Genomic DNA, 22,749 nt, shown 5'->3' on the forward strand with positions numbered 1-22,749 from the left:
GTTCATTCTTCTGGCAGTCCATGGTATATTCAATATTCTTCGCCAACACCTTAATTCAAAGGCATCAATTCTTCTTTGGTCTTTCTTATTCATTGCCCAGCCTTCGCATGCATATGAGGCTATTGAAAACACCAGGACTTGGGTCAGGCGCACCTTAGTCGTTAAAGTGACATCTTGACTTTTTAACACTTTAAGGAGGTGTTTTACAGCAGATTTGCTCAATGCGACACGTCGTTTGATTTCTTAACTGCCACTTCCATGGGTGTTCATTGTGGAGCCAAGTAAAATGAAATCCTTGACTTCCGTTTTTTCTCCATTTGTCATGATGTTGCCTGTTGGTCCAGTTGTGAGAATTTTTGTTTTCTTGAGGTGAAGGCTGTAGTCTTTGATCCCCTACCCCTAAGAAATACCAAAGCCCAGGGAACAAAGCCACCAAAGTGGGAATTTGTTAGTAACTCATCTCCAGTGAGCCAAGCCAGCTGAGCCTTCCCATGGCATCCTGACGGGTGCTAGTGTGGGAGGCAGAAGTTATCCTGGTGAAGAAATTGTTTTCCCGGGGGGTCAGGTGACTCTAGCAGAGCAGTCATAACCAGTTTCCACTGTAGCCACTTCCTCCCCTAGAGTACAGATGGTCGTGGTTCCAGAAAGCTGAAGAGTAGAAGCCCTGTGATGATAGGTAGCATCATGTGGACACAACCACTCTTACCCCATCCATCACCTGAGGTTACCTCAGATTGTGTAGAAATCTGTAACCCTGGTATATCTGACTCTGGCCCTTGGACATAAACCCCCAGGTGACAAAGCAGGCAAAGGAGTTATGAGAATGAGCTAAGGCACAAGTGCCACTGGAATCAGAGGGTATCATCTCCTTCGTTGAAGGGCTGCCTCACCACTTGCATAACAATCCCGCCTTGCACCTCTAGAATGCTTCTTACCATCCAGAGCATCTCACACCCATTATTTGTTATGATGCCCTCTTTTCCTGAGAATACAAGTTTGAAGTGATGAGGCTGTAGCAAGAGGAAGAAAACTCTCCACCTGCTACTTGCTGCCCATTTTTCATTCTTGTCCTATCTCTGCCTGTACTCGCCCAGCACCTCCCAAGCAACCAACAAGGTAGAAATGGAAGCTCAGGTACTGGGGCTACCCAAGCAGCAAATCGCTTCTAGCAAGAGAATCAGGATGGCTGCTGGTAGCCCTTGTCCAGTTGGGGTGGAAGGGGAGGCGGCCATGGTAGCTTCTCAGGCCCAACTGCACCTGCTCCCTTGAGCCACATGCCTGCTCAGCTGCCAGTCACACTCCTCCCAGGAAGGGAGAGGAGCTCCCCTAGCAACTGAGACTCCATCATAGCAACTGCCTTAGGCAAAGCAGTGAGGCCAGCTCTCCCAATGGCATCACTCGTTCAGACTCAGTCTATGGGTGACCTTTTGTCCTTGAGGTGTCTAGTTCCCACATCAAGTTTGTGCAGCACTGACTAAGCCTACATCTTCTGCCTGGTCACATCCATTGGCCAGATATTGACTTTGTGTGTTACTTTGTATATTACAAATATTACTCAGTATAAGGGCCTGTGGCTGAGGCTTCAGAGATGTTTGGGTGGTTTTACCCACTTTTCTAGCATTTCCAGTTAGTAGTGAGCTCATTATGGTTTTTTTTTTTAATTGAACTAGAAGAATTCTTTTTTGTACCATTCTCAGGGATAAGCCCTTTGTTCCATCAAAGTCTCCCCTCTGGGTCAGAAGCTTAGTTTGGGGCTTAGTTTAATGCCTTGGTCCAATTTATATCCCCTTTTTCTGGCGAAAATGTGTGTTACTCTTATCTCACATGTACCCTGGATTTGTTGAGGCTTTTAAAAACCAAATTTGTGGTCATGTTCCTTTGAAAGACAAATTCGGGAAGTCGTTCCACATGTGGTATCTGAACTACCTGAAGGTGAGCCATGAGCTTCTGGACCAGAATGCTTGTGAAAGGCTGAAATCAGCAACTGGCTTACGTCCCACTGAGGTGAGCCCCAGCCTCAGCAGCTTGTTCCTACCCCTTGTCCTCCATCTTAATCAGAGTTGCTCATAAACCATTCCAGGAGGACATGGTTTGATGGTGTGGCGTTTTCAATGGTGGACCCATGGGAGTCCTGCTTTTCCCATGTTCAAGTGGTGAGAGGAGCCACTGGCCAGAAGTGGGTTCTGATTCAGTTCTGTCACCTGCTGACAATATCACGAGGTGGTGGGAAGAGTACCAGACAGAGTACTGGGGCATTTGAGTTATTTTCTGGACTGTTAGTGTCTAATTGTGACCTTGGGAAAGTCATGTAATCTCCCTGGCCTCAGCTTCTTTTATTTTTTTTTAATGGAGATGTTGGACAGATGGCTCCGAAGGTACCTTCCAACCCTAACTCCTCTATTACAGGTCTGGCTGTCCTCACCTGTGGTGTGAGGCTCGTGTGAGGTGGGTGGGTAAAGGAGCAGTGGGCAGCGTAAATGGCACCATTCATTCGTTCCCCATCATATCTTACACAGATCCAGCACAGTGACCCTTAGCCCTATCTTCTTTCCCTTGACCTTATCCCAAGGGCTAAGGGCCAGGGCCTCATCTATCATGTTCACAGCTGAATCCCCAAAACCTAGAACAGAATCTAGCACTTAGTAGGTACCCAATATATTTTGAACAAATGATGAGCTGCCTGCCCGTGCCTCCAGGCACTGGGCCTATATCCAACCACCCTGTGTCTGGCAGGTTTGGAAGTGTCTTCCCGAGCCTCAACATGGCGGTGAAACGGCGGGAACAGGCCTTGCAGGACTATAGAAGATTGCAGGCCAAGGTGGAAAAGTACGAGGAGAAGGAGAAGACAGGGCCAGTGTTGGCCAAACTCCACCAGGTACCAAGGGAGAAGGGAGCAGGGAAGGAGGGTGAAATGGAGGCAGAAGGAAAGGGGACAGGGGCCATTGTGGTCATTGGTGGTAAGTTCCTCCCTTCACCCGGGCACCTACTCTCTGGAGCTGTGGGACCAAGCCACCATATGTCCTGATACCCACCCCTCACACACACACTGTTCACCCAGTAGGGATTCTGAATAAGCCAGCGAGAGTTTGCCATCTAGTGTTTTCTTCCCTAGGCCCGGGAAGAGCTTCGCCCTGTGCGGGACGACTTTGAAGCCAAAAACAAGCAGCTCCTGGATGAGATGCCACGGTTCTACAATAGCCGACTCAACTACTTCCAGCCCAGTTTTGAGTCCTTGATCCGAGCCGAAGTGAGGCCGCTCCCCACCCTTTTGATGGCCCAGCACTTTTTCCCTTGAGAGACAGGTCAAGGGCTTTGTAGACATATCTCATGGCAACCACCACGCTCCACACTGGAGAATAGCTTAGCCATTCTCTGGAAAGACAGCATCACCACCATACCCTACCCTGTATACACCTCACCCTGTCCCCCACTGAGGAAATTCATTTCAGTACTGGAATCTCGGGGGCTCTGGAGACATGAGGATTCTGATTTTTTGCCAGAATTTCTGATTTGGTTCCTGCATTGCTCTCTGGCTAAGCCCAGCCCTAGGATGGACAAGGTTCCTTTTGTTGAACAGTTCGTCCCTCAGTCTCTCCCTCTCCTCACATTTACTGTAAGCAGCGGGAAGGAAGCAGGCCACACCTCCAGCCTCTCCCTGTTGATAGGCAGGTGCCCAGTGTGCTCAGGTGGAGATGGGGGATCTGGAGGCCTGCAGGGTGAAGGTAGTTGAGCCACTTTCTGAGGATCCAGCACCCCTCCCCTCGTTGCCCTAGTTAGTCCTCTTCATTTGACAGGAGACCATGAGGAGCCTTGACTTAGCTACCGATGGAGGAGGGCTCACTGAACGCTGAGAGAGGCAGCTTAGCCTTGCCTGGGACCCAGCTCTGGGCCGTGGCGCACCTCCAGTGGGAAGGCAGCATGGGCTGCAGGGCCGGTGCTGGCAGGTTAGTCAGCTGGAGCATTAGGGCCGTCCCTTCTCCATCCGGAGAGTTGGACACAGGTCAGGAACCTGTGTCTCCTGTTTCTCAAGTGTGTGATCATATGTAGCTCCTACTGTCCTGGCCCTCGTTGTTCTCAATCTTTGAGAACGTGATTACTCTGTCCATTTATAAAGGAGAAAAGGCTAGGGTGCCAAAGCCAAGACAAGGTCTTCCCAGGTGGGACCCCCAGCTGATTGCATGTGCTCGGCATCAGCCTGAGGACCCTGCCACCCTTCCCACCAGGGTGAACTCATCACCAGGTAACAAAGCTAAAGAAAGACCTAGCAGGTTTCTACCTACCTCATCCCATTTCTGTTCTTGGTCTGGGTATCTAGCGCCCTCCAGTGGACGTTGTCACTCATTGAGATTCCACAATCCCAAGAGTCCAGGAAAAACCTGATTCCCACCTCCCAGCCTGCCATCTTTGGAGAGCACCAAAATCCACAGTGCCCGTCCCCTTATACCAACAAGCCTGAAGCTGGAGTTATGTTGCAGCTGGGACTTGGCAGTGACCCCTGTCCTTGGTCATCTTGAGTTGTGTCTAGGGAGAAAGGAAACAAGAGCTGACTTGTGTATGTGTGTATGCACACACCCTTCACCAGAAGGAGGGAGTCTGAGGGAATCCCCACATTTGCACCCAGAGCGTTGTCCCTGGAGGTGGTGTCCTGGGAGTTTCTTCCCAGCAGCTTCCCCGCTCTGACCACGGAGGAATGTGTTTCAGAGGGAAACCTGTGCCTTCCCTGTCCTTTGCTGTCACGTCCCTCCTTCAGCCCCCGCCAGAAACCTGTGTGCTGCCCTGCCTCCTCCATTGGTGTTGCTCACAGGGGAAGCGCCAGGGTGCCCAGGCTTAGGCATGACCAGGTTGGAGCAGCAAGGGGACAGGGATGCCCTGTAACCAAGCAGTGTGGGAGCTGGGGGTTGTTTACTGCCTCCTCAGTGCCAGCCTCCTCCTCACCCGGCTGCCGCTGCCATTAGTCACTGGAGAAGTGAGCATTCCTAGTGACTCACCCGGCGCAGTGCGGCTTGTGTGGGGTGGGCAGGTGGACCATCGCTCCCCCCAGCACTAGCCTAGGCCTGCCCCCAGACCCCCATCCCCTGAAGTGACAGCAGCAGGTTGAGACCTTCTCAGTTTAGCTCCCTTCAGCCCACTTAGACACCTGGCTGTGGGAGTCGGGGAGAGAGATTTCTTTAGAAACAGCTCAACCACAGGGCCCTGCCATCGAGGCAGAGCCATTGCCACCAAACCCTGCTGCTTGGCCTTGCCTTAGTAGTGAGGGCTTTCCGAGCTTCTAAAGAAGCAGAGTTTCTTCTCCCCGAAGACTCTTGGAGCTGGAGATGCTAAAATTAGGACTGTTGGAATAGCGTGGACCACTTTCATGAAGTACATGCTTTCACTTAAAAGCATGAGGTAGAGACTGAGGCAGAAATGCCCTCCATCCTCTCCTGGAAAAGCCCCAGATCCTCGGCCTCCTCCGACCCTGGATCTAAGCAGCCCTCAGCCATCCTGAGAGGTTGCTGATGGGTATTGCCCCATTCCTGCTCATGCTCCTGGCCTCTCATTCCTGTGTTTTTCTTCCATCCCATTGCTGTGCATACATAGAAGGAAACATGGAAACGAGCCTGGCCTCCAAGCCCTGCTTTCCTGGTAACACAGCTAGGCAGTGGGATGTCAGTTGGGAAGGAAGAGGACGAGAAAGGTGTAATCTTTCTCAACTTTTTTACTTCTAAGACTGACTCTCAAGGCTTTGTAAGCCACAAACCTACCATTTCCTCTTTCTCCTATGAACAAAGGCTTTGGGCTTCTGTCCTAACTTAGATAAAGCAGCAAACTCCTAGCACAGTGCCTGTCTCTCCTTTGCCTTTCCAGAACCAAGCCAAGGAGTTGCTCTCACTCTCTGCAGTCCTAGCCTTGGGTTGTGCTTTGTCTTTCTCCCGCCCTCCACCTACCCCATTCCAAGTACACAGGTCCATCTCCTTACACATCAACATTGCTGCTCGGCTAGAACCAGGAGGTATGAGTGTGCAGCCTCCACCTCAAAAGGGACCCATAGTCCTTTCCTCCCTTTTGGTAGACTGCTACCCTGGGGTCTAGACCAGAGCCTTTTCCTCAATGGACATTCCTGAAGAGCCTGGGGCTGTGGCTTCACTCCTTCCCATGCTGCCATGCAGTTTACAGAAATGGGGTAAGGGGAGACAGGTATTGGGGCCGTCTCAGAGCCACAAGGGTGAACACAGGGGTGAGAGCCACATGACCCCAGTTCTCTGGCCCTGCTTTCCCACCTGCACTGCTGTGCCCAAGGGATGCTTTGGGGGCGCTGGTACCCAGGGAGCCCAGCACTTGTTGACCTTCTCTTGCCTCCTCCCAGGTTGTGTACTACTCAGAAATGCATAAGATCTTTGGAGACCTGACCCAACAGCTTGACCAGCCAGGCCACAGCGATGAGCAGCGGGAGCGGGAGAATGAAGCCAGACTGAGCGAGCTCAGAGCCCTCTCTATAGTGGCTGATGACTGAATTCCTTTCACCCTCCAAAGACTGCTGGGACATTAAGTCCCCCTTTTTAGCTTGGGCTGGTGTTCTTCCCACTTGTCAGCCTAGCAAAAGGCCCTCTTCCGGGCAACTAGCAGGTTGGGGACAGAGGTGGCTCCTGCACTACCTCACCAGCCCCTTGAAATGGGTCTTCGTTCCCTTAAGCCCATCACCAGCCCCAGGAGCCCCAAGCAGGCTTGTCTCGCCACTTAATAGGAAGCAGCCGCGGACACTAGGTAAGCAGTGTAGAAAATCCAAGGGGCTTTTTTATTTCCAAAAGAACCATCCAAAGTACAGCACCCAGGCCTAGAGCCACAGCCAACTTCAGCCTTTTCGAAGGCATGGGTTTCGTCAGCTCAGCTGAGGGTCTTAACCTTGTGTGTGTGGCTGAAATCGTATCTACCTCCAGAAGACCCATCCTGGGGCGCCCACCAACCCCCCTCTGCCTTTTCACTTCGAAGACTGTCTTTTACGGGAGAGGCCCATGACAGTGTCCTGTGGAACATGAGAACTGTGGTCCCCCAAGGCGTGGTGGAGGCCCCTCACTCAAGCGGCCAAGCAGGACAAAGGCTGATTCCACCCATTTCTATCCCTTAGCTAAGTTGCAGGCAAGAGCCCCAAGTTGGTTAGGTTCCCTAGGTAACTGGGCCTCAACTTATGTAACTGTTGTACCACACTAAATGACACAGATAATTCACAGGCCTCAAAGAAAGAACAGTGGGTTTGTGTCTCACCTGAAATTTGGAGTTTTTATTTTTTCAAGTAAAGTTTTCAATAAAATGTCAGTTTATTATTGTGTTATAACTAAGGAGAGAAAGGGAAAGCCATGGGAGATTTTCCTCAGGACTTTGCTGCCCCCTGCTGATCTGGCACAACAGCTGCAGCTCTCTCCTTGGCCCACAGCAGCTGAGAGCCCAGAACACAAAGGCTCTTACCTCTCTGTGCTCTGCCCCGCCTTCTGGAGATACCTGCACCATGGACTGGGATAAGAGCTGAGAATAAAGGGAGTGCAGGAGGAGTAGGGGAAGAGCTATGGAGGACACCTGGTCTGTTTTTGACTTTGGTTTATTTAAAAAACAAAAAGCCAAAAAAAAAAAAAAAAAAAAACCCAACTTCATATACAAAGTCAAACTGAAACCACGGATTATGGAAAGAGGTGAGAATTATGGGTGGGTAACAGGGAGAAAGGCTGGGCCAGGGCCAATACCACATTCTGAACACGGGGAACCAGGGGGGGAAAAGAGGTGCTGGTTTCTTCCGGCAAGTCTGGGGTGGCTGGAACACAGTGTTCTATTGGTGCAAACAGCCCAACACAGATCTTTCTAGCACTGACTCCATTCCAGTGGTGACCAAGTTAGGCCCTCCCCAAGAACCTGCTCCTGTAGCCTAGCAGGATTTGTGCCATCCAGGTTACGGGGTTCTTCTTAACCCCAGCCAGACTCCCTGTTTCTTCAGTTTATTGGTGTTAGACCTTGTCGTGTACTCGAAAAGCCTTTTCCTCCCCTGTCTTATTCTAAATTGGAAGAGGACAGGAGAAAGTCAGCACAGACTAAAAGGGCCCCAGAAGAAATTCCAAGGTAGAGGGCAAAATGACATTCTAGGGGTGTAAAAGATGTTGTATTTAGTAGTAAGTGGAACTGGGGTTCCTCACTGATCTGTCCCACAGCACAGATAGACCCCACCTTGACAGCTTGACCTCCCCTAAAGAGGCTGAGCACAGGGGTCAGCCTCCCCTGCCTATGGCTCCTAGGTCCTGCTCCAGCTGCTTCCTGGTACCAAAAGGGCTCTAACTTCCTCAGACTCCATCGCTGACCTCACAGGATGGCAGTTCCTGTGCAAGGCCCCTCAGTTGGTAGGTGCTGGCTCCTCCTTTTCTACCCAGCTGTCAGCCTGAAAGAGATGTAAACAGAATTAGAACTCCCAAGAAGGAAAAGCAACAAGATTTGAAAATTACTGAATACTTCCATCTAGGAGACTTAAATTGCAAGCTGACTAATTCCATGAGAAACCAGTGAACAGAGGCAGAAAGCAAGGTACCCTTGGGCAAGGAGAAGGGCTGACATACTGGCTCTCCGCTAATCAACTCTTGAAATGACAGCTAGCTCTCCTCAGGAACAGCAGGGGGCTTTTGAAGCCCCACCCAAAGAAACTTCAGTTCCCTCCTGGCTCTTCCCCCACCTCACCTTTTCAACCATCCGCTGCATCTCAAGCTGCAGGGGGGTCAGGCGCCTTCGGAAGTCCTGTAGCAGCCGCTGAAGCTGGTTCTTCTGTCGTTCAGCTGTCCGGGCTGTCTCCTCTGCCTCGGCCAACCGTGTTCGCAACTCCTGCATTTCTGCTGCCAGTGTCTTATTCGTCACTTCAGTGGCTGAGAATCGGTTGTGGCTCTCCTCTGGGGATAGGGAAAAATAATAAAATACCAAAAAGATGGCTGCTCAGGCAATGGTTGAAGCATAGGGCAAGAGGACTGAAATCTATGGAACAGGCTCTGCCTCCCCGCTAGTCTCAGTATATCCCATCCTGTGACAAGTCCCTGCAGCATCACACCACACCACTCACCCAGCTTCAGTTCCAGTGTGTGAATCTTGTTCTCCAGGTAGAGCCGTCCACTGTCCTGCTGCTCTGCACGCTGCAGCAGGTTCCCCACATTGATCAGGCTGCCATTGTGGGACACCAGACCTTTGTGTTCCATGGGGACAGCACTTGGCTTTGCGTTTTTCCCAGGAGGAGGTAGCAGATCAAGGTTTCCTAGGAGGGGCCATGAAAAAGACTTAAGGAAAGGGCCTCAGGAGGAAAAAGAAGCCTGCCCTGCCCATTCCCCACCAAAGGAAGCAGAGCACCAATACATACCAAAGAGCACCTCCTCAGGAAGTCCGCCATCCATGCCCTCCTGGCGGCTATACTGAAGGCTCCGGTACTGGCAGATGTTCTGGGTCACCACCCTGCTGACCAGCTGCTTGGCCTACAGCAAACATACACCCCAGATATGTAGCTCTTAACCAGTATGCCACCAGGGTTTCCCCAAGATACCCACTGATCAAAAAGTCCAAGCCCTTGTCCTGGTGATGTTCAAGATCCTGGAACTAAAGTACTGTGGTTCACCCAAATGAGGTTAAGTGCGTGCCTGTGTTTATTTATGTTAGGAAAGGCCGTTTCAGAAAGGATTGGTGGTGGAAGTGACAAGGTACCTGCTCTGCACTAAGCCGGAGCCCAAGGGTAAGCAGAATCCTCTCCAAGTCTCTCCGGTGCAAGTAGCCACACCAGTTAGCATCAAAGAACACAAATGCAAGAAGACAATCCAAGGGGAGCACAGCAGAGGGATCCAGCTCCTTGGGCTGCCGAGAGAAACAAAGATGTACAGGCAATTTACAAATAGTACTTTCAGTGGCTAAATCACCCAGGACACAGCCTTTCTAAGCTGAATGGCTTGGCTGACTTAACCACACCCAAGCAGGCCTTCCAGTTGGAGACACTCAGCCAGGCTGGGTCACCAGACCTATAGCCAAAGGCTTAGTTGGGGTGCTTTCACAAAAGCCCCACGAGCTGTCACGTACAGAGAAACCTCGCACACTCCTCGGTCAGATACCAATGGAGATAGTGAACTGGTCTCCCGGATCCTATGAAATGGCATTCTACAAGCCAAGAAACACATTTTGTCTTTTGTCAGTCAAGAGAAATCTTGTCTGCCTCTGAGATGCCAGAAGTCACGTGGTAAACACAAAGGCTCATGCAGTGCTCAGCATCCCTCTCCCAAGAGTGAGTCAGAGGCCTTGCTAAGCTTTACCAGCAGGGAGGCCCAGAGGGATAGAAAAGAGGTCTCACCATGTCCTGAAGTGAAGAGAATTCCATCTCTGACTGGTTTGAGGCAACAGACCGTACCTCCGAATCCTCCAGCTTTGCTCCTGCTATAGAAAGCCTGACATAAACATGGAATAGAGGCCACACCCGGCCCAAACTTGATCTACAGTCCCAAGAGGAAAACGCTTACAGCTACAGATCCAGAGAATTACCAACCCTCTCACACCACTGGACATACCAAATTCCTCTTCTCCATCATCCCTCAGAAGCAGTAGTTCTGGGTCCAGAGCCATCTCACAAAGGTCCTCGGATGCCTCACCCCGGGGTTTCTCTTCTTCCTCTCCTCCAGAAGATGGGGGTTTGGGCACAAGTCCATCCTCCTTCTAAAGGTGGCAGACCGAAATGAAAAGAAGGAATTGTTAACTGTAATTACTAACAATAATAATAGCTAACATCTGGGTATCAACTATGTTCCCGTCACTGTGTGAAGGGCTTTGTATGCCAGTTTCGTTTAATGTTTTAAACAGGAGCCACAGCACACGTGGGGGATTTCCAGACACCTGGGATTTTCCTCAAGAGTCAATCTCAGTCCCATAAGAAATCATGCTTACTTGATAGTACTTAGGCAAAAGGCAGACCCATGGGTCTTAAAAAGGGTTAATAAAATGACTTTTTCTAGTTAACCATCAGGTAATCAAAACACTTCTATCCTCAAAGCATTCTCATTAACTGGGACCTCCATGCTGCCACAGCTTGTCAGCCAGGCTTCCCTTCACTCTTCTAGGCAGCATCCCTTACCCGAGATGGACCATTTTGCTATCCGGGTGATCATGTGCCAAATACCTAACCTCTCAGCACTTTAGAACCTACCTACTAGGGTTATGAGGAGTAACTAAGCCTTGTATGAGGAGTAACTAAGCCTTGTAAAGTGTTTAGAACAGTGCCTGGTACAAAATAAGTACTGAAATTATAGTAAGCATCATTCTTTCAGTCCCACTATCAGTCTGGCAGTGACAAAGGTGCTCACCAGCGGGTTGTCTGACTCAGCAGCTGCTCCCTCATTCTGTACCTCATCCTTCGACTCCTTGGCCACCTCTTCTTTGACCACTTCTTCCTCCTTGGCTGCTTCCTCCTTGGCTGCCTCCTCCTTCTCAGGCTCAGGAGGAGTCACTGCCTTTTCAGGGAGGCTCAGCAGCACCTTATAAACCCTATAGCCAAAATCCCTCTGCAGCATCTCCAGAAATAGCTCAGCCAACACCATCACCTGTTAGGAGAGACAGTGAGAAGGGAGCCATGAGCACCAGGGAAAAAAGGATTATTCTGTCATCCCATACCTCCTACCCCACAATCTGCCCAAGATTCTAAACCTACCTCAAAAGAGATCCTTTCTTTTGGCCTCCGATCCTCCACGATAGCATGGAGAGAAAGGTTTATACAGTCAGGGCGTGCAATGACAGCAGGTTCTAGAGGCGGTGGAGGGGCCTCTGGGAGATCAGTGTCCATTTCCTGCTGTGCAGCGACCTCCGCGTTCTCTGCATTCTGTTTAGAACTATCTGCTGCCTGCTCTGATGCATCCGCTGCCTGCTCAGAAGACTCTGTTTCCTGCAACAGAAGCAAAGAGTTATGACCACCTGGGCCCAGGGGTCAGGCACCTCCTTCCCCCTACCTTCTTCAGACGGTTTGGCCTTACCACTGGTGCCTCCTGAGGTGGGAGAGCTGCCTCTGCAGCCTTCTGCTGGCACAGGGCCTCCCACTCTTCCAAAGTAGGCATAATGGTCCAGACATCTGGCAAGTACACCACCACTGTCTGGAGTCGCCTTGGGGGTCCCAGCTGCAGGTACTGAAACTCAGCAAAGCGCCACCTGCTCACGGCAGAAGGAAAACTGAAGGCTAACCCATGATGCACTCATACAGACACCACATTCACAGACAACTGCTTCAGTTTCCAATCAACATTTAGTGAGCACATACTGGGTGCCAAGCTTTCCAGTACAAAAATAAAAGATACAGACCAAGTACTCGAGAAACGTTTGGTCAACAGTGAAACATTAAGCACTTATTACACAAGGTGCCAAGGCAACAAGAAGGAGTGCTGAACATGGCTGACACGTCAGATAAGCTGGCCTTCAACACACATACAAATACCTAGTCACGCTCATAGCCAAGGCTATCATTTGTGAGGCAGCTAGAGAAGTGAAGTGAAGGATGAACTGGGACTAGGCAACAGAGGACAGCTAACAGGGTCAAAAAGAAGCAGAAGCTTGGCCTCATAAGTAAGTCACCAACTCAGTGAGTTGTTCACAAACGAGAGCTCGAAGAAGCCCACTCACCACTTCGTGCAGCTGCTCAAGTCGATGCCTGTCTGAGCTTGTGCACAGCGGATGGCCGTGCGGACTAGCACCTGTGGGTCAGCCTTGGGGTCAAGGCCATCCAAGGAAGGAGACCACTCACCCCCAACCAGCACTGCCTCTTCGTCTTTCCGGCCCAGCAAAAACTGCGAAAATAGATTAGGGATGAGAAACTAAAGCCTTATTACCCGAGTCTCCCACTAATCAGGAGTTAAGGCAGCACCGTGTGCTGAAGGGCCCCCCATAAAGGGACTCTCTACCCATTAACTAGTCAGGTAACGGTTTCTGACAAGTAAAAACATCACGGGGCCACATTTTCCTCAGGGGTAAAACAGGGCATTTCGCCTCTGAGATGCCTTATTCCTAATGCGTTAATAAATGCGAGCTGAGCTGAGTATCTTGCCTCTTAGATTCCAGTCCTTACCTTAATCTGCTTCAAAGGATGTTCTGGCGTCTCCCTCGGCTCAGCCATGTCATCCACAAACAGCATGCAACAACGATACAATTCCTCCAATCCCGGGGAAGACAGCAACAGTACCTGTGCAGAGGAGGCATGAAGGTGCACACTCAGGAGCCATCTTCAGCCCCCAAAGACTGGATAAAGCAACAGGAGCCCAGTCAACTTACCTTGGAACTATACGCGGGGTCACTGTCTGAAGGGATGGGCTCAGCACCAGTGTCTGGTGCTGGCTCCTTCTCAGAAGATACCTGAATACGGCTTGGATGGTGGAGAGAAAAGGGCTGGCTCAGAGGGAAGGCTGACAGCCAGCTCAGATGAACGGCCAGAAAATCTGAGGGAACCAGGAGGCTGCGGTATCGGCGCTGGAGTTCTAAGAAGTCACAGATGGGGCTACAGAAAGCAAGCAAGGGAATTCAGATTGATTAAAGACTAAAAATATTTAAAAAATGGAACTGTAAAAGCCTTGAAAAAAATAGGCTAATTATTTTATAATCTGGGAAAGAAAGATTTTCTACGTAAGAACGGAAAAGACAGATCAGATTTGACCACTAAAAATTCTAAATCTCTGTGTGACAAAATCAAGTCAAACTGGGGGGAAAATTGCAATAAATGACAGAGAAAGTGGTCATTAGCTTAATATAAAACAAACTCAGAAATTAATAACAAAAAAAAAAGGGAAAATAGTCCAGGAGAAGAGTGGGAAAAATGACATCAAGTACTTAACAGAAAAATATGTTAAGACATAGAAGCCCATGAAAAAATGCTCACTCGCCTATAATTAAAGAAATATAAATTAGAATATCACTTTTCACCTATCAGATTGACAAAGATCAAAAAGTTTGATAATACAGCACGGTACTGACAAAGGCATAGGGAAACCACAGCTTCAAACAGGTTCATTCTGGTTTGAACCTCTGCTGAGCAAATTTGCATTTCCACCCCAGATATACTGAATCAGAATTTACATTTTAACTACCCAAGTGATTCTGTGTATAATAAATTTTGAGAACCACTGCTATACTAGTGGTTCTCAGAGCTGGTCCCTAACCAGCAGCATTAGCACTGCCTGGGAACTTGTTGTTGTTAGGTGCCCTCAAATCAGTTCCGACTCAGCAACCCTGTGTACAACAGAACGGAACACTGCCTATTCCTGTGCCATCCTGACAATCATCATCATGTCTGAGCCCACTGTCGCAGCCACTGTGTCAATCCACCTCGTTGAGTGTCTTCCTCTTTTTCGCTCTCCACTCTACCAAGCATTATATCCTTCTCCAGGGACTAGTCCCTCCTGATAACACGTCCAAAGTATGTGAGCCAAAGCCTCGGCATCCTCGCTTCTAACGAGCATTCTGGCTGTACTTCTTCCAAGACAGGTCTGTTTGTTCTTCTGGCAGTCCATGGTATATTCGATATTCTTCGTCAACTTGTTAGAAATACAAATTCTTAGCAGGGGTTCAAACCAAAATGAACTGGTTCGAAGCCCTGTATCTATCAAGGTTTCAAATCAAACCCTTTGAGCCAGCTACTCCATTTCTAGGAACTGATCCCAATAAATACTTGTACCTGTACACATAAGGTACGTGGCAGGATGTTTACTGCCCCAATATTTATGACAATTAAAGACTGAAAATGGAGAAGTGGTTAAATAAATTACAGTTAATTCACTCACTGAAATACCATGTAGTTATTAGAAAGAATAAGATCAATCTAATAAATGTTGTTGTTAGGTGCCATCAAGTCAATTTCAACTCATTGCAACCCCATATGACAGAGCAGAACTACCTCACAGAGTTTTCTAGGCTGTAATCTTTACAGAAGCAGATCGCCAGGTCTTTCTCCTGTGGAGGGCTGGGTGGATTCGAACTGCCAACCTTTTGGTTAGCAGCCGAGGGCTTAACCATTGTGCCACCAGGGCTCTATTTAATAAATATTAACAAGAGTAAATTTTAAAATACGTTATGTAAGAAAGCAAAATACCAAACAGTATGTATAATAGGCTTCCCTTTGTGTATTTTAAAAAGGCTATAAGAACACGCATGAGCACTTGCATAGACTGTACCTCGTTTATACCAGCAGCTGTTACAATCTGCTAGTCTCATCCCCACCTCAGCCTCATCACTCACCTGTCTACAGTATACGGAGTGAGGTGGACCCGGTAAGGAGGCAGGTCATGCCTTGGTTTCTTGGCACCCCAAGGCTCTCCGCCAGCCCGTTGTTTGCGTTTCTTGGAGTCGTAGTCATCACTGGAGGTTGATCCATCACCCAGGAGTAAGAAACCATATTGTTACATACATATTCAATACGTACTACGGTATAAAAGAAAGAACTGAAAACGACCTGAATCCACAACGTTAAAAGAAATGGTTAATGAAACCATGCTAACAACCATATGACAGAATGTTGTGAAGATATTAAAAGATACTTAAAAACTTCTGGTAGTGAGATGACAAGGCAAAAAGGGACAGGAGCTGGTTGGATAGACACGGGAAATCCAGGATGGAAAGGTAGAGTGTGCTGTCACATTACAGGGAGAGCAACTAGGGTCACATAACAATGTGTGTATAAACCTTTGTATAAGAAACTGACTTGAACTGTAAACTTGCACTTAAAGCACAATTAAAAAAAAAAAAAGCTTGTAGTAACATAGAAAAACATTCATACATTAAGTGAAAAGCATAGTATGCAACCCAGTATATACAGTATGGCTCCAACTAAGCAAACAACTTTAAGACTCAAAGAAAATAAAATGTTAATGGTGGATGACTCTGTCTGATAAGCTTATAAATAATTTTTCCTTTATATTTCTCTGAATTTTCTAAATTTTCTGTAACTTTTTGAAATAAAAAAAAAAAAAAAAACAAGCAAACGAGACACATACATGGTACCCTGCTAGGGGTTCTATGTGAGTTTTATTAAGAGAGAGTTCCTGGTGGCAAATTAGCAACACACATTAAAGTCATTAAAAAAAATACTCAAACCCTCTGATCCACTAATCTACTCTTGAAACTTTATCCCAATTAAGCAATTCAAAAGAAGAAAATGAAAGTATATATAGTAGAAAGAATTCAGGCAGCAAAAGCTGAGAGTAAGAAAACCACAGAAATACCCAACAATACCAGGGTTTCTATAGTAAATAAATCCAGTGGTCATGCAGCCATAAAACAATGATAAGGATTATGCCGCAATATGGAAAAATGTTTACTAAGAATATAAAAAATAATGTGAACTCTGAAACTCTTTAAATGTGACCTTTCAAACTCTAAGACCTTTAAAAAGGTCTGCCTGTGTACAGAGAAAAGACTAGAAGAGAACCCAGGAAGAATCATGAAGTGCCAGTAAGTAATTGCTCTTTTTAAAAATTACTTTCTAAAGGTCTTCAAGAATACCTATGTTTAAAAAAAAAAAAAAAACCTACATGTTAATGGTTACCTCTGAAGGCAAGAGGAAACCTTCCCTTTTACATATTTTTACAGTATTTTAATTGTATATAATCACATGTACTACTTTAGAAGTTTTTGTCATAAATCACCTATTACAATATTACGATGTTATAGATACAATGGATAAAAATACTACAGGACGGAAAAACCTTTAGACAATTAAAAATGCCAGGCTGACAAGGGAAAATCCTCCATGTCTCATGAGAGAAATGAAATCAACTGTCAACTATTCATGCCTGGGTAACTGAGTTGATTGTATTTACCAGGTTTTTATTCTTTCCTTTTAGACCTGCCTGTGTCACAGCTCTGTTCCTCAGAGCCCTGAGTAACTCTGTTAATTACATTTAACTCAAGGTTTTTGTTCTTTTCTATCTGCCTGGATAAATTCTGTTTATGAGCATCTCCATACCAAAGCTGCCTACTTATCTGCTTTTATGGGATGTCAGTGCACCCTTGTTCTAACAGAACTGTTCCGCAGTGACTCTGACACCTCTATACAGCTGACCCAGCGACTGCGGTGAACGCTGCGGTAGTACAGTAAACCTCTAGTCAAACACTATGTTGCACTGAATCCTGCGGATTCCGTGGCCATGGTTTTCTCTCATCAATGTGAGTTGTCAGGAGCAGGCTGTAAAAGGCAGTATCAGTAAGTAAACGACATCTCAGTAAGTGCTGCAACAGCAGCCCAGCTGAGTGTCCCTGTCTAAAAGCCTCAGTTGTTCATCAGGAGCAGTCCTATGGAGACATTATTGGCTACCTCTCAAAGGTGAAATTCCTGATAAAACCTGGTTTCTAACCCAAATGCTAATGTGGCTGATTCCTTTATAAATTAATGTTACCCCCTCCCCGCCAAGTGACCTAATTCCCACTGCTGTTTTTCCTACTTCAAATTGTCTCTACTGACTGATAACTTCCCCCCTCCCAACAGTACTATCTCCTTTCTCTAGAAGCTACGACACTGAAGGATTATGGCCACAGCAATATAACAGGCCCCGCACAGGACTGGCATGGCCACAACAATCAGATACAACCTATTATATGTTGTTATTGTCATATGCCATCGAGTCAATTCTGACTCATAGTGACCCTAAGGGACAGAGCAGAACCGCCCCACAGGGTTTCCAAGGAGCAGCTGGTGGATTCGAACTGCTGACCTTTTGGTTAGCAGCCAAGGTCTTAACCATAGCACCACCAGGACTTCAACCTATTATATATACAAAAAAAAAATTATATAGAAAGCCTGAATTTGAACCTAAAGCAGAAAGTAAACAGCGGTCATTGACTCCCACCCACACTACGTTATTTCACACAGACTACGTTACTTGCTCTGATTTTGTAATGAAGCATTTAATAAACTCACGGAACGTGAGAGGTGGGAAGTCCTTAGAAACTGCAGACCAGGAAGACGTCCAGGGAAGGAAGAACTGATATATGCAAGACATATACCAGGGACTGGGAATGGGATAAAGTGTTACAAGTAGTAGAAACATTGCAGAAAATAATCCTAGGCAATCAAACTTCCTCCCAGTTAGAATTCACAATGACCTACCCCAAGGGAGCAAACACTAGCTTCAGCAGGATCGGCTACATCACTTTTGCCTAAACTTTTTCTCTGAGTTATTCCATGCTCCTTTTAAGTGTTCACATTGGTTTGCATTTCCAGCCCTTTTCATGTAATATGTAATCCACTGGCATCTGGGATGGGGGTTGTCTCCCTCTTGGTAGAGTTCACATTTCAAGAGAACTACAACATGAACGAACTTTCTAAAGCGATGAAAATGTTCTATGTTTTAATAGAGCGAAGGTTGTATGGGACTTTGCATCTGTTAAAACAGTCCAGTTAAGATTTGTGCACTTCAATCTATATAAATTGTATCTTTAAAAAAAAAAAAAAAAAAAGACCAAGAGCAGAGGGCAACTGGTGAGTGAAGGTATACAAGTTGTAGATGAAAAACAATGGATGAATGTCGATAATAACCATTGAAGCTGGTGATCGGTGCATGAGAGTCCATCATACCATTCTGTTTACTTTGCATATATTTGAAATTTTCCATAATAAAAAGTTAAAAGGAAGACAGAACTAGAGAAAGTCTTAAACTAGTCTAGAGCTTAACACCTAGGGATAAAAGCAAAAACTCTGAGAGAGTAAAACAGAATAAGGAACATATGAGCCACAGAGAGAACAGATAACATGCTGCTGATAGTCCCAGCATTTAAAGATTATACAGGGTCACCTAGGAATGTCCAAAAGTCCCAAATCAACCATGCCTACTTCACATATGGCCCAGAAAGAAGCCTGTCATTTCTATGGCATAAAGCCTGAATTTCTGGGCAAACCGCAACATACACATGATACCACACCCATCGTATAAAGTGTATATAAAGAAACATGGATTTTCTAAACTAGGAATTAAACCATATGCTACAATCATACTTTTCTGACATGTTAGTATTTCCTTGATAATCTTGATTCTTGGTATTGCTCTTACAGTCTAGAAATAAAATAGAAATTTATCTTAAAAAATTAAAACTTATATTAAGTTTATATTAGAAAGAAACATATCAAAATGACGTTTCAAAAGATGAACTAAATCCCCACTTGCTGAGTCAGTACATAACGTTCCAGTATTTGATATACATCTTAATGTGTCTGCCCATTACAGGGCAAAGGGAGTAGGATCTAGCCGCAGTGTGAAGAGACAGCAAAGAAAAGGACATTGCTCCTGGAGGCAAATAAAACAAAACATCTTTCCTGCCTGATCCACTTACCTTCGGCCCTGATCCAACCGTCCATGAGGACCCCGAGCAGGAAATCTGTTCAGGTGGCTCAGATGAAGTGTGTGGGATGTTTGGAAGAGACTCAGAGCTGCAGAAAGGAAATGGCCAGTGACTCCAAAACCCTAAAAACCTTCCCAGGTCCCCTCTCTCTTTCTTCCAATGCAGAAAAGTAACCACTTCTATTCTGATAGCAGCAACCTAATAGTTACATGTCCATTCACGCATAAAACCACACCCCACCATCCATGCCACAGTACTCACGCTTCTGAGGGAAGAGCGGGGGAATTCGGTGATGCTGGAAGATCAACTGAGGCTGAGCTCCCAGGATGCCTTGCTTCTGGCCCAGGGCTGCCACATGCAGAAGGGGAGGTGCTGGTGACTTCAGCAGGGGCTGCAAGACAGTAGCCAGGAAATTCAGAGGATCCCAGAACTTAGGTGCTCATTACCTTGGAAAGATGCAGTCCCACCACCTCCATAAAAGCATGATTCTTGCCCAGTTTTCGGGGCACAAGTGCTTCCCTCCCTCCCCTTTCCAATGCACATGCCAAAGAGAGATGAATACCTGGTTGGAGAGTGTCTGCACCTTGACAGCATTCCAGGGCACTGCCTGGCCTGGGTTGTATGCAGCCTTCACCAGCACCTTCTCACCCAGCTGGGGCAGCCTGCCCTTCACCACGCTGCCAGCACAAAAGCCAGGAGGCCCAGTCAGGAGAGAGACCCTGGCCAAGCCACCCTGACTGTCCCCCGTGAGGCCCCTCCCACCAAGATTTCTCACAACTTGCATAAGAACAGTAAAGCAACTGCTTTAGAAGAGTCCCCACCAGTACGGCGACAGAATTGAACCCAATAAGCTTTGCCTGTAGCGGACCAGCCTCAAGCCTACCTTAGCTGAAAAAAGACTTCTTCATCCACCACCCCAAAGTAGTCATGCAAACTGGTAACAATTCCAGTGAAGACCCGCTGCTTCTCCCCACCCTGTAAAAGAGGGCAGTTTTATAGCAACAGGGAGTAACTTGGACAAATACACAGTTTGCCACTATCTTCTCATCTCCACCACCCAGCTCAGAGTATGGTATCATGATTCACAATGAAGAAAGCCTATGTGTATAGTAGACATAATCCACTTACAGGAAGAAAAAAATTGAGCTCATTCTCGAGTCACAAGCTTCTTCTAGGATTTCCAGTTCTTCTTTAATTCCAAGAGGCACCCTAAAGATTTCCCTAGAACCAAAACTTAAGACTCCCCAATCTGAAGGGTGTCTGGTCACCCCCATACTGGCTGACATAGTTCCCAAGGCTAAAGCTCACTGGAAAGGATGCTCAACCTACCTGAAGGTGCCTGGCATTTTGGGACAGATCTGTGGCCACAGGAGGAGTGAGCAAACCAGGAGGAGGGCCCAGAAGAGATGTTGAAGCTGCGCCTATGGGACAGAGAAGCAACCTTCGGGAACTGCTCCTACCACTTTTAGCACTACAGTCAGCTAGAGGATATGATAAGCCTAAAGGGCAATCTGACCCCAACCAAGTTCTCTACAGGATTTCACTAACAACCACTGTGGTCATCTATTTGCCTACAAAACATCAGCAGCACATTGCTCTCCAAGAGGGAGACCCCAAAAGCCATATTTTTTAAATACTAAATCCAAAGCACACGCTTCCCAGTATGATGCCAAATAGAGATAAAGGTGATCACCTGAGAAGTTGCGTCCCCCTGGAAGCGGATTGATCCGCTGGCGCTTAAACTGGGACATTGGGAATGCAGTCCTTTTTCAGAGTCTTGGAAAAAACCTTCAATCAGAAAAGAAGTGTTATCAGTTCATGAGGAAAATTTCCACCTACCCCAAAAAACTGGAGAACCTTAAAGAACTAAAGCTCTTATGGAAAACGGAAAGGGTGGGGTGCTGAGAATGAAAGGAGATAATAAAGAAAATATAAAGAGGAGCAGGAAATTAAATAAGACGTTACATTGTTCCAGTTTGCCCTTAATAACCTAGTGGTGGGCATGTTGTCGTGCTATTTTACTGAGAAGGAAACTGAAGCTCAAGAGAGAGGTTTGCCCGAGGCCACATATCCAGTTAGTGACAAATCTGGGACTCACACCCAAGTCTCCGACAACTTAGTGCACCTCTCACTGTGTCACGCGACCCCAGGAGTGATGGAGGGTCGGGGGGAGAGTTGGGAAGAGCCTCAGTGACATTCATTCATTCAAAAACATTCACTCAAAAACAAAACAAAAAAAATGCTCCAGGGCAGGGCCCAGAAAAATGGAGGAGGCTGGTGCCGGAGAGGAGACGGTGTGGGCCCCGGAAGCCCGGTCCGTCGTTCCCCGGACAGGCTAGTGGGAGGGTAGCTGTCTGGCCCGGCCGAACGCGAACCCCGCTGCGCTCCACCTTTCCGGCTCCCGCGCTACCTGGCCCTCCGCTCCCGCCTCAGCAGCCGCTGGCGCCGGGTCTCCCGGGCCGGGCAGCGGCGAGGCCACCGTGGGAGGACGAAGGCGCGCGCGGTTTCTCCTCCTCCCGCCCGCCCCCAGGGCCGAGGCCGTTGCCAGGGAGACGGGACCTGCAGACCGTAAGGGGACTCGGCCTCTTCCGCGACCAGTGCATCTTCGCTATCCGGCCCTCTCCGCCCCTTGGCCAGGGGAGTGGCGAAGAGGCAGAGGGGTGGCGGGAGGGCCCCCAACCTACCTGCGGGCCAGGGCCGCGACACCGGGGGACAAAGACACCCGGAACCACCACAGTCCCTGCTGCCGCCGCCGCCGGAAGCGCCTCTCCGGAAGCGCGACCACTGGTCGGAAGCTGCCACTCTCCCGGATATGGTCCCTCCCCCTTCTCCACCGATCTCTCCCTTCCCCCACTCTGGCTTGACATCCTTCTCCAACTGCAGACGGAAGTGCGCCTTCCCCGATCGGATGCACGTTAGGAAGCCGCGCCTCGGTGGTGTCCACACTCAAGAGTCCCATTAGAAAAGAGGCTTCAGAGACTTGGTTCCTGGTGCAAAGGCAGCTGAACCTCAAACGTAAGGGAGCACATACCACCACCATCCCCACCTCGTTGTGGAAGACCACAAGAGTGCAGCAGCAAGAGAACCAGTCCCTCCTGACTGAAGAAGGATGCTTGATCAGCGGCAGACACGAGATATTCCTGTGTCTGTGACTCAAAAACAAATGACCCATCCCTAAACCTGCCCTTCCAGGGGCCACACCCCCACACGTCTCATCTTCTGAGTGCCTGCAAGAGATTAAGCTTTTCACCTTTCTCTAGTTATCTAGAGCTGCCATAACAGAAATACAAGTGGATGGCTTTAACAAGTTTATTTTCTCACAGTTTTGGAGGCCAGAGTCTGAATTCAGGCTGCTGGTTCTAAGAGAAGGCGCTCTCTGTGGCTGTGGGGTTAGAACCTCGTGGGGTGAGCTTCTTGCTC

At 47.9% G+C, this 22,749-nt stretch overlaps 2 protein-coding genes across 6 annotated transcripts in view; one reads left to right on the forward strand and one right to left on the reverse strand.

Annotated features, from left to right (window-relative positions):
* Positions 1-7,248, forward strand: part of BIN3 (bridging integrator 3) — a 57,905-nt gene extending 50,657 nt beyond the window's left edge. For all 4 annotated transcript variants that reach the window (XM_049865530.1, XM_049865529.1, XM_049865532.1 and 1 more), the window contains 3 exons: positions 2,734-2,875; positions 3,113-3,247; positions 6,347-7,248. In XM_049865530.1, the coding sequence (XP_049721487.1) occupies positions 2,734-2,875; positions 3,113-3,247; positions 6,347-6,493 (424 nt within the window). In that variant the 3' untranslated portion in view covers positions 6,494-7,248. The remainder of the gene's footprint in view (positions 1-2,733; positions 2,876-3,112; positions 3,248-6,346) is intronic.
* An 89-nt stretch (positions 7,249-7,337) lies between these two features.
* On the reverse strand, positions 7,338-22,127 carry CCAR2 (cell cycle and apoptosis regulator 2). 2 transcript variants are annotated; one of them, XM_049865528.1, is made up of 21 exons: positions 22,014-22,127; positions 21,023-21,117; positions 20,659-20,750; positions 20,213-20,304; positions 19,892-20,006; positions 19,591-19,720; positions 19,321-19,417; positions 15,235-15,354; positions 13,279-13,501; positions 13,076-13,189; positions 12,634-12,797; positions 11,994-12,165; positions 11,675-11,905; positions 11,373-11,567; positions 10,542-10,686; positions 10,328-10,410; positions 9,694-9,840; positions 9,356-9,467; positions 9,065-9,253; positions 8,692-8,897; positions 7,338-8,398 (listed from the first exon to the last, which is right to left on the reverse strand). In XM_049865528.1, the coding sequence occupies exons 2-21, from the start codon at positions 21,078-21,080 to the stop codon at positions 8,354-8,356; spliced, it is 2,730 nt and encodes a 909-aa protein (XP_049721485.1). In that variant the 5' UTR covers positions 21,081-21,117; positions 22,014-22,127; the 3' UTR covers positions 7,338-8,353. The 2 variants fall into 2 exon arrangements, with proteins under 2 accessions (XP_049721485.1, XP_049721484.1); XM_049865527.1 differs by having other exon boundaries at positions 11,331-11,567.
* Between the last annotated feature and the right edge of the window lie 622 nt (positions 22,128-22,749).

The sequence above is a fragment of the Elephas maximus genome, chromosome 22 (assembly GCF_024166365.1).
Source record: "Elephas maximus indicus isolate mEleMax1 chromosome 22, mEleMax1 primary haplotype, whole genome shotgun sequence".
In the NCBI taxonomy this organism is placed as follows: Eukaryota; Metazoa; Chordata; class Mammalia; order Proboscidea; family Elephantidae; genus Elephas; species Elephas maximus.